This window comes from Lipotes vexillifer, unplaced genomic scaffold (genome assembly GCF_000442215.2).
Source record: "Lipotes vexillifer unplaced genomic scaffold, Lipotes_vexillifer_v1.1 scaffold18, whole genome shotgun sequence".
NCBI classification, from domain to species: Eukaryota; Metazoa; Chordata; class Mammalia; order Artiodactyla; family Lipotidae; genus Lipotes; species Lipotes vexillifer.
Window position 1 is genome coordinate 1,184,888 of NW_006782126.1, and position 11,511 is coordinate 1,196,398.

An 11,511-nucleotide genomic window follows, 5' to 3' on the forward strand; every position below is an offset into this window, starting at 1 on the left:
GATTTGACACTTGTCCACGTACTACCAGTGTTAGGACCCACCTGAGGGGGAAAAAAAGAGGCAGAAGTCAATAATGTCTATTCAGGCTAATGCCCTGCAGGAGACCATGCAGAGGAGAGGACAGTGGTAGTTCTGTCCAGAAGGGGGACAGAAAGGAGACAGACATCATGGACGTACTGGAATTTGAGCCGGGCTTTGCTGCGATTTAGTTTATGAAAGAGAAACTGGAAATTTGCCCTTGAATAATGTTTCCTCTAAATAATCAGTTTTGTTTGTTTTGTTTTGTTTCTTGCAATTGTTTGGTCTGACTGGGAGTGGGTTTAGGAGCCAGGGTGGCTGCCATCGAGGAAAAGATGGTGTTTTTCCCAGTTTACCCAAGTAAAAAGTATTCATTTGGTGACTGCATAGGGTCATTAAGGGGAAGGAAAATCCCCTTGTCAGTTAGGAGGAAACAAAACTCACAATGGAACAGGGCCTATCTTCCCTCAGAGTTCCGGAATTGAAGGATAAGGGTCACCAGTACCTCCGCTTCTGCAAAGGCGTGGGTACTAGGGAGGTCAATGGTGTATGTGTTTTGAGTCTGCCACACCTAGTCTGGTTGAAATAAGAAAGCGAAAGCTCAGGAAACCCAGAGAAGACCTCTTTCTTTTTTGGAAGGCGCGGCTTAGCAGAGCAGGGAAAACCCCAGACCCCAGACCCTCCCCAGGTCATTCGAGGAGCTGGGCAGCGAAGAGGCAGAAGCACACGGGCACATCCACGGCGCCCTGGGGTAGGAGACCAATGGAGAAGTTTAGGGCGGTGCTGGATCTGCACCTCAAGCACCGCAATGCGCTGGGTTACGTCCTGGTGAGCTTGCTGACGGTGGGCGGGGAGCGCATCTTCTCCACCGCGGTGTTCCAGTGCCCGTGCAGCGCCGCCTGGAACCTGCCCTACGGCCTGGTCTTCCTGCTGGTGCCGGCGCTGGCGCTCTTCCTCCTGGGCTACGTGCTGAGCGCGCGCACCTGGCGCCTGCTGACCGGCTGCTGCGCGCCGGGCGCGCGCACTGACTGCGGCTCAGCGCTGCGCGGGGCCCTGGTGTGCGCGCAGCTCAGCGCTGTCGCTGCCGTCGCGCCGCTCACCTGGGTGGCCGTGGCGCTGCTCGGGGGCTCCTTCTACGAGTGCGCCGCCAGCGGGAGCGCCTTCGTGGCGCGGCGCCTGTGCTTTGGCCGCAGTCCCGGCTGCGCGGCCCAGCTGCCGCTGGTGCCCTGCCATCAGGTCCAGGCGCCCGACGTGCAGGACCTGCAGAAGGAGCTCAAGGCCCAGTCGCAGGTCGGGCGCCCGCGCTGGACGCGCTGGGGGGATCGGAGAGGGACGGGCTTCTGCGGGGATGGACGGGGGAGGTAGAAATGCGACACCCGAAGACTAACTAGAATGGTTGTTGGCGTCTCGTGAGCCGATAGGCATTCCTTCCTTCCTTCCTCCCTCCCTCCCTCCCTCCCTTCCTCTCTTTCTTTCTTTCTTCCCTCCCTCCTTCCTTCCTTTCTTTCTTCTTCCTTTCCCCTAACTCCCTTCCTTCCTTCCTTCCTATCTCGGTGCTTTTTCTTTTCTTTTTTAAATTGAAGTATAGTTGATTGACAATATCGTGTTAGTTTCAGGTGTTCAGCACAGAGATTCAGTTATACGTGCGTGTGTATTCTTCTTCAGAGTCTCTTCCCTTATAGGTTATTACAAAATATTGAGGATAACTAATTAAAGGGAGAAAGGCACTTGGGCACTCGTATAGTGTCAGGCATCCACTCTGTACCAGTCACCGTGCTGGGCCCTTTACTTCCTTTATTATTCTCTAATGTCTTTACAGTGAATACACTGAGTCCAGGTCAAGTTGCTTGTCCAGTCAGAATTGTTACAGTAAAATGAGTCTGCCTGGCTCTAAAGCCATCACCCCACACTACTTCTGGGCTTGTAAAGCTAAGAGGTTCTTGGAAATGAATGTTTGTTTCATTGGATTTTCTGAAATTCCACGTTTTGAGTTTCAGGGATTCGACATATAAACTCCTCCTTGGGCCCTTGACATGCCTTGGAAAATGACTGTCTTGTCAAGTGAGCACTTGTACTGAGGGGTTCGAGAGGTTACTGCCACTTCTTTCTCGTAAGGGATTAAGACCTAAAGCTGTTGCTTGTTCATCGTCATAACTCTAAGTAGTTCAAACTTTATCTGAGGATTTAAACATTTCTAAAATAAAACGTGACTAAATTGCTATTTTGTTGTGTTTTCCGAAGGTGTTGGGCTGGGTCCTGATAGCAGTTGTTATCATCGTCCTCCTGATTTTTACATCCATCACCCGATGCCTATCTCCAGTTAGCTTCCTGCAGCTGAAATTTTGGAAAATCTATTTGGAACAGGAGCAGCGGATCCTTAAAAGTCAAGCCACAGAACATGCAACTGAACTGGCAAAAGAAAATATCAAGTGTTTCTTTGAGTGTTCACATCCAAAGGAATACAACACTCCAAGCATAAAAGACTGGCAGCAAATTTCATCACTATATACTTTCAATCCAAAGGAACAGTACTACAGCATTTTGCACAAATATGTGAACAGAAAAGAGAAGAATCAAAGTATCAGATCTTCCAAAGAAGATGCGGTGGTTCCTGTTCTTGGCTTTGTAGATTCATCTGATATGAACAGCACTCCAGACTTATGACCTTATGAATAGGAAAAAAGTTCTTTTGAGTTATTGATTCATTAAAAAAAATAAACATTGGTATTGTTTATGACTTTTTTTTTTTCTGGTCTTCCAAATTATGGAAACATAGCATATTAAATCAAATAAAAATTTAGAACTTTATCTCTTTATTATATTATAAGAAAAAAAGGAAGCAAAGGTAAACAGTTCTCTCAAAGTGACAACCTGGAACTAAATCAGAATTTTTATATCCCTAGCCTAGGGTATTTTTCACTGAAAAATAATGCTGCTTTCAAATAAAAGAATTTAGTAGCAAAAACAGCAAAAGAACAATTGAACTTCAGACCTTTCTTTTAGGGTATCTGATGTTAATTTCAAATTCACTTTCATGCAGACAGCACATTGTTTGGAACTTTAAAATACTGGCATTTTATGGCTACTAAAACAAAATACAAAAAAAAAATCATCATGAAAAGGGAAGTAAATTTTTTTAACAACAAAATTTGAAACACTATGATAATTGCAGGCATAGCCTGTATTTAGTTTGTAGGATCAGAAGGAAAATTTTAAAGCTGTTTATTGTGGTAAATTTCAAATATACACAAAGGTAGAAAGGATAGTATTATGAACCCTCATATGGTCATTACACAGCTTCAACGGAGTGGGGAAGTCAGCTAAAGCCTACACCATACAAATAAATATAGATATACAAATTGTGAGCTGATTTAGATTGAGGAGGAGGGGATTGGGGAGGTCTGTGAGAAACTGAAATCTGTAGAGTCAGAGAAGAGCATTTCAGTTTGCAGAACAGTTTGTACAAAGACGGAGGTGAGGAAGATCTTAGTACAGTCAGGAGCCTTAAAGGCAACTGGAGAAAATGTGCAAGGGACAGCTCATGCAGCCCCTCCAAGTCATGCAGAGGATTTTGGTTTTCATCCTATGAACATCTCAGGAAGATTGATCTGCTTTTCTTTTTTATTTTTTTATTTATTTTTTTTGCTGTACGCGGGCCTCTCACTGTCGTGGCCTCTCCCGATGTGGAGCACAGGCTCCGGACGCGCCGGCTCAGCGGCCATGGCTCACGGGCCCAGCTGCTCCGCGGCACGTGGGATCCTCCCGGACCGGGACACGACCCCGTGTCCCCTGCATCGGCAGGCGGACTCTCAACCACTGCGCCACCAGGGAAGCCCTGATCTGCTTTTCTTGTGGGAAAAGGAATGGCAGGGGGAAGAGGGAGAGCCAGGGTGGAAATGGAGAGATTAATCAGGAGGCTACTGCAGGGGAAATAGGTGGGAGTGAACTTGAACCTGGTTGATGGTGATGAAGACAGAAAAAGAAGATAGATTCAAGGTAGACTTTGACAGCATTTGTTGATGAAAAGGATGCAAGGATTTTTTTGAGAGCAAAAATACCTATAGATAAAATTCTTTTGCTTGATAATGCCAGGACTTCTCAGGGGATCTTAGACTGTCATTCCTGTCCATCTCCTAAATTTATGGCTGTTCTGTGCGTTTAAAAAAATGACTTATGAAGACTTTGTAAAACAACTAAGCACAGATCATATTTAGCCCTTCTTCCTCTTTCGGCAGATCCTTGCTCCTGCTTCTATTTGCCCTTTGTTGCATAGGGGCCATTAAAAAGTACTGGTCAGTAGAGCTGAATATCCTGTTATTGAGAGTCATATATTGCAAGGAAGTTGGCAGAGAAACTGCATGATCAGTTCTTTTCTATTCCCTAATGAATAATTTTGAAAATCATATCATGACTACTTTCATTTTTGCTTCCTTTATTTAAAAATTTCTTTAGTATATTCTCTTCAATATTTTTTTTCTGGCCTACCATTTATACTTATGTATAATACTGTCTTCAGTAGTCTCATGTTCCATTTTATTGACTTATGCTCCACTTTCTCTTGCACGGTCTTTAATATTATTGTGATAATATATATGCTTAAGATAAAAAATGATGATGGAGAAATGTGTGAAAGAAAAAGTGAAATCACCTCATTCCTTTGCAATATGTTCTTCCCAGAGGAAGCTGTACACTCCATGTCTAGATAAACATTATCTCATACTATAAATGTGGCTCTGCACATTTTTCATATAAAATATCATAGTTCCATGTATATATACATAACAATTTACCTCCTGAAAAATTACTGCATAGTATTCTACTGATTAGTAGGATACGATTCCTTTTGTGTTAAAAAAAAAATACGCACACATATATATGCACACATTCATAAATATATAAAGATAGGCACAAAATTATCAGATTTGGTCAATTCTGAGGAATAATAATGGGTCAGGGATTCTTTTGAACCTCATGCACTTTTTTTTTTTTTTTTTTTTGCAGGTAGAAAAAAATCACAAATTTATTACATACATACATAGACATATATAAAAATACAGGCAGATACAAACAGAGATCTTACAGCTTTGCTTTTAAATTTTAGCCATGAGACAGGAATGATAATGCAAAACTCACTAGTTTATAAAGAACAGTTGGATGCAAATTGTGTTTCTGGTGAATGGTATTAGTTACCGTGAATTGCTCAGATGGCTTAAACTTTTTACTTATATCTGCGTAAGAGATTTGGTTTTTCATAGGCCAAGTTTTTAAAATACGCTTCATGCACTTTTGATCTTTGGATTTTAAAATAATAAATAATAAATATTAAGAGTATAATTAGAAACGATTAAAAAGAACCCTTACTACTGGCGTAGGGCTTTACAGTCAATAAAGAGATTTTGTATCTTTCACTTCATTTCATTTTATTTTCAGGAGTTTGTGGAATACCCATGAAACACATCACTCACACTCACAAGTAAGGAATCGAAGGTTAGAGAAGTCACATTGCTAAGCCAGGATCACATGGTAGAACTGAAGCTAGGGGACTGCTCCTCTCTGGATCATGTAGTTCAAAGTGGCCGCTTGGCTGTTTTTATTACTGGGTTAGATTTTTTTCCCCTTTTAAACCCATGTGCCCTTGTGAGCGGAAAAGATACAGATGTCCTTAGTGACCCCCCAGGAATTTTCATGTCCTTCAGAAACTTGGCGACTACTGATAGCTAAGACCACTTTGAACAAACACAGTGAGATCAGGACACAGCACAGTTATTTCATGGTGGGAACACGGTCACCACTATTTCGCAGGATACATCACTCTTCTGACCCTGGCCCCAAACAGGCCATGTCGTGGACTCAAGAAGCATTTTTATACTCAATGTATAGTCTTTATAATATCGTGATTAAGAGCTCAGTCAGTTGAGACAAATGGGTGGTGTATGAGCAATTGAAACTTATTTCTCACAGTTCTGGAGGCTGGGAACTCCAAGATCAAGACACCAGCACATTAAGTGTCTGGTGACAGCCCACTTCCTGGTTCACAGATGGTCATCTTCTCACTGTGTCCTACATGGTGGAAGGGGCAAGAGAGCTGGGGTCTCTTTCATAAGGGCACTAATCCCATTCATGAGGGCTCTGCTCTCATGACCTAATCACCTTCCAAAGGCCCAACGTCCAAACACCATCACATTGGGGGTTAGGTTTCAACATATGGATTTTGGAGGGACACAAACATTCAGTCTACAGTACTGGGTTGTTGTTCTGGCTCAGCCTCTACTAAGGATATGAGCTTGATCATCTCTCCAAATCTCGGTTTCAGCAGTTGTAAAATGTAGAGTAATCATATTATTTACCCAGATGATTTTTGCTCACAACTGAGATAATGCCAGGAAAATGCTCAATAAACATAATATATTTTTATTATTGTAAGGCAGTAGGCTAACTGGATTGGAGAAAAGGAGAGAAATAAGATAACACTCTTAAGGAGCTCTCAAGGAATTGGTAGGCAAATAAGTAAACAGTTAACCATTATAGGAAGGGGAATAAAATATACGATAATTAGAAACATAAGGTGTTTTGAGAAAAGAGAAAATAAATTCTGCCTAGGAATATTTGGAGGAATTTTCACAAAAGAGGAAACAGTTTAAGGCTTCCTAGTGAGTTGGATCCCACTCATCAGGGAGGGACTGAAAAGTCAACCTACTAAAACTGTAATAAACTCCCAGGCTACCCAGAGCCCCCCAACGAAGTTCCCTTGAGTTACATTCCTATTGAACATTGCTGCTCTAGAACATGGTAACCAGCATTAAGTCTTAAAGAATTCTCCTCGCCCCACCCAGATGTGCCATTTCAGAGTTTCTCCACAATAGCTTCTTTCTCTGGAGCGTTCTCTTCTTGAATTCACCTTCTTTTGTGGGCGTGGTGATTGTAGTTTTCAATGTAATGTTTCATTCGGTGTGTGTAGAATTAAAAAAAAAATTTTTTTTAACAGTGGCAGCTTAAGAATCTAAATAATTCAAACCAATACTGCTATGGAGACTAACTTCTTCAGAACTCTTCCCAGTATGTTCGCAGTGTCTGATCACCTTTTCTCATATATTAAACAGTGATTGTCACAAAGAGCTCAATATCCACAAATTTTGACATTCATTTTGAATCAAGACAAACCAATTCAGCATTTGAATTTTGAAAAGTCACAGATATTCAGTCCATAGCATCGTCATTTAAAGCTTTTAAAATCTACCTGTCCTCCACTCCATCCCACCTGTCTACCCTTACTTCTTAATATTATCCAATATAAATATAATCTCTGAGTTAAACAGGCTTTTGACATCCTACCACACCATTAAACAGCGCAAAAGGCTCAGTCTTACCTCTTCACTCAACTGGTTCTCTTTTCAGTCATTGTTCCAATGTCTTGACTGGGATTTGATTTTATCCTACTTACAAGCTAATAGTTAGCCTGTTACTGTAACATGGAGGCTGGCAGAAGAGATGAAATTTCTGGGCCAATGACCAAAATCTATATTAATCACAGCAGAGCAGACAGCATGAGCATTGTGTTTGCATTGGTTCCCCTTGCCCCCAAGTCCTAGGGGGAACAACACAGAAAGCTAAGATGGATACCTGCACACAGTGTGTGTTGTGTTGCTGGAGAGAACACTGAGCTTAGGGCACCACCATTTTATAGCAAGTAGTAATGAAGCCTGCTTTCTGTCTAAGAGAGAAATTTTTTCTCTCAAGGCAGGTTGCTGCAAACACAATCCTGAGAAATGACCTGGTAAAAAACAGTCAGAGCCTTGCATTCCTGGCATACTAGTAAGACGTGCAAAAGCATGAGAGACCAAGGGAGGACTATCTCCCATCACACAATATCTTCCAACTTTCAAGCCCCATTTCAAATCATACTTCCCCCTCAATGCATCCCCCAACCCCATCAGTCCACAGCAACATCTTCCTTCTCTGAACTCATGACTTCACCTCTCAAACTCACTGTAGCACTTGATCAGATACCTGTTTGTATCATATTAAAATTTTGTGTTTTCTCTTCCCAGAATGATTCTGAAGACTTAAAAAAAATTATCTTGTAAACGCCACAAAACAACAACAAAACTGATAAAAACAAGTGAGAAAGATTAAATATGTCATTTCATTAAGAAGAAAAAAGAGTTTAAGTATCACAAATACTTCTTGAAATTTTAAGACACAGGGTACGTGACTATGATAATATATCAGTAACCAGAGATTGTGTTTTGGTAAATACACTATCATTTCTAGACTTGAAAACCACTTGTTTGTCAATCACGTGATTATTTATGTTATTTGTTCATCTTTTGTGTATGGCACTCCGTTTCTTAAAGGCAGTTTATAGCATAAGAAAAACAGTTATATAAATATATTTAATATTTTGCTTGCATATCATAGAGAAACAAAATTTAATAGCCAAAAGTTTTTTCTCGTGGCGTATCCACTAGCAACCTGAGCTACTGATGTTCCACAGAATGCAGTTTGGGAACCAGTACCTCAGATAATCAGAAGCAGATGGAAAGCCAACTGTTGTTTGGCTTGCTTCATGGTATTCTCAAATCACACAGTCTATTCAAAAATAGCAACTTGAATGAACTCAAGTCTGAGACATGGTCAAGCTGTGGGGCAACATTTCAATGGCCAAGCAAGTAAATGGATACATAGGGGATTCATTAAACTATAGTTTATTTCATGGAGACCAGATCATCATGTGTCTAGGCATCTTTAAAGATACTTAAAAGCACTTGGAAAGAGGGCAGTGCATAAAATAAAAACCAGATGTTTCTCCTCTTAAAAAATCAAAACAATCCTAACCCCTTTCTCAGCTCCCAGCTCTGCTCAAGAACTCTTGATGAGACAACTGCTTTTTATTCAATTCCTATGCAATCTAAGAAGACTAACTTTGAGTCCACATGCTTTAACTTTAAATCTGCTTGCCACTGTACATACCAACAAAATTCCACAACCCTTCCAGCCTCATAGGCACATTTATCCCAGCTAGAAGCTGCCTAACTCTCCCTGCAGATGTGTGCTGAATCTCTCTCTATAAAATAGGCATTTTATTTCCTAAAAATGTAAACCTTTACTGCACATCCTCTATATCCCCACTCCAATTTGAGATTCAATAATTTATATTTGCTTAAGGAGTGCTTGATAAATGCGATCATTGGCAGTGAGAGGCTACCCAAAGAGGTACTTCTGGTTTAAATTGTTGATTTGAAAGTACATATTCAACCACAAGCAAACAAAATAAAAGGATCTTTTTTCATGTCATGAAGCAACCAGAGAACAGGAGAGGAAAAGGCAACACTTTTTTTGGAAGTTGGAAAGCAGGTGGTAAGTGGTGACTGTACTACCAGGCCTGAGAAATCTGAATGCCAAGCCAGAACTGGAGAAAGATAAGAAGGAATATGATTTGTACCGTACAATCTGTACAAAAGGATCAGGATTTAGCAGCAGCAGTCACCTCTGGAAATGGGTCTGGCAGCAGAGTTATAAGCAGGATTGGTTGAAAGCTTGTTTAAGAAGAACTGGTCCCTCAGCTCTCTGCTGCCATTCCAAGCAGCTGGACAGCTGCTTCTCGCTACTTTAGCAAAAACGGGGGTTTTAATCTCTAGATAAAGTTTTTCAAACAATTTCTGAACTGAGACAACAGGATAGTTGAAGACAGGGATACTATATTGAACAAAGTGAAATAAAAGTTAAAATATACATACTGAATTTTATTTTCCCCAACCTGGCTCCCAGAATGCTGGCATTCAGGCTCACATTCTTCAAGCAGTAGGTCAGAAGAGTCATATCTAGCAAATTTGACTGCCCAAGAGAAGAGACCTCAATAAAATGACACATTTTGAGGTTCACATTTAAATTCCCCAAATTGCCATACTGCTCGGGGGTGGCAGGCAGCTGGGGCAACTAACATCACACCTGCCCTTTCCATGGTCTGAGTGGCAATCCTGACCTCCTGTGGTGCTTACAGTGCGCCAGTTTAAGATGCGAAATTGATAACTGTTTTCTCTCTCCTTCTGCCTTGCCCTTCTTTCTAAAGAAGAGCTGTTTGTCTCAGTTATCATTCCTGCCCCTCTCTGAGCCCTGAGTTTTAGTGCCAGGGCTCTCACACAAATCTAGCTTCACATCCTGAGTGAAATATTTCACAGGAATGTAATTCTGGAATGATCTCATTGAAAAAGCACATCCAGCAAAGGCCATAAGCATTCACACCCATTGCCCGTTCACACCCAAGGCCAAGGAGATCGCAGACCCCTTTCCCTTAGACAGAGAATGTGCTTGGGGCCCAAAGCAAAGCCCACCAGCTGCCCATGGATATTGTCCTGCCCACTGCCAGCCTGCCTGCTTGCAGACTGAAGCCTGGGTGCAGAACAGCCACCACCACAAAACATTCTGCACTGTACAAGGACAGACTCAGGAGAGCATCCAAGCAAACAGGCCTCACTTTGCAGATGCTCCCTATGTTTCACGGGAGATATCTGGCTCCAGGAAAGACCAGCGGAAACTATTGACACTCCCCTGTCACAGCCCCATAAGACAGAAGAAATGTCAGAAGACAAGCTGTTAAGGATCCTTCCCATAGCTGCCTGCTTTTCCCAACTTTCTAACTCAGTTGCTATCCAACTCTTGAGAGAGTCAGAAATAGGGTAGGGTATTTAACTCTGAAACTAGATGTCAAAGCCAGGTCTAGATCAGTCCAGCAGGGCTGAGACCAAGTGAAACTGGAGAAGAAATAATGTACTTTGATGGACTTTCAAGAATCCTAGCTGAAAAATCACCAAGTTGGAACCTTTGGAAAAAAATTCCTTACTCCAATCTGTACCCCACTCCCAATGAATCCTCATAAAATGATCCAGAAGAGGAGAAAACAAATTAATGGTTTGCCGGGTCTATAAATCTAAAGCTATTCTAAAGTAAAATATTTATTAAGATAAAAAATAATATAATAAGTCCCTCAATTTATTATTCTATGTTGAAGCCCATAATCTACAAGCTCCACTAAAGTTCATATTTTATCCAATATGGGTGGATAAACAAGGAGCTCCAGAGATTTGAGAAAAGTATGAGAGGCAGAAGCCAAAACAAATGGAAAAAGTTACTTGGAGGAAACAGACACTATGTACTCCTAAGAAAACTAAAAAGATGACCAATAATGATTTTAGAGATGTAACAGGAGACATGACATGTATGAAATGAGAATAGAATTGTATTTAAAAATACAAAGGACAAAAGAGTTCTTGAAAATTAACATGGTAGCAGAATTTAAAAATGCAATAGGGCTTCCCTGGTGGCTCAGTGGTTGAGAGTCCACCTGCCGATGCAGGGGACACGGGTTCGTGCCCCGGTCTGGGAGGATCCCACATGCAGCAGAGTGTCTGGGCCCGTGAGCCACGGCCGCTGAGCCTGCGTGTCCGGAGCCTGTGCTCCGCAACGGGAGAGGCCACAACAGTGAGAGGCCCGTGT

General features: G+C 41.8%; 1 protein-coding gene across 1 annotated transcript; it reads left to right on the forward strand.

Annotated features, from left to right (window-relative positions):
- Positions 1 to 763: 763 nt before the first annotated feature.
- CALHM6 (calcium homeostasis modulator family member 6) lies at positions 764 to 2,755 on the forward strand. Its single transcript, XM_007454994.1, has 2 exons — positions 764 to 1,308; positions 2,260 to 2,755. Exons 1-2 carry the CDS (start codon positions 781 to 783, stop codon positions 2,680 to 2,682), a joined length of 951 nt encoding a protein of 316 aa, XP_007455056.1. The 5' UTR covers positions 764 to 780; the 3' UTR covers positions 2,683 to 2,755.
- Positions 2,756 to 11,511: the final 8,756 nt, after the last annotated feature.

Coding starts and splice junctions, on each gene's coding strand:
- CALHM6 (XM_007454994.1), top strand. CDS start 781: ATGGAGAAGTTTAGGGCGGTGCTGGATCTGCACCTCAAGCACCGCAAT. Junction 1,309..2,259: donor AGCTCAAGGCCCAGTCGCAG/GTCGGGCGCCCG, acceptor TGTTTTCCGAAG/GTGTTGGGCTGGGTCCTGAT.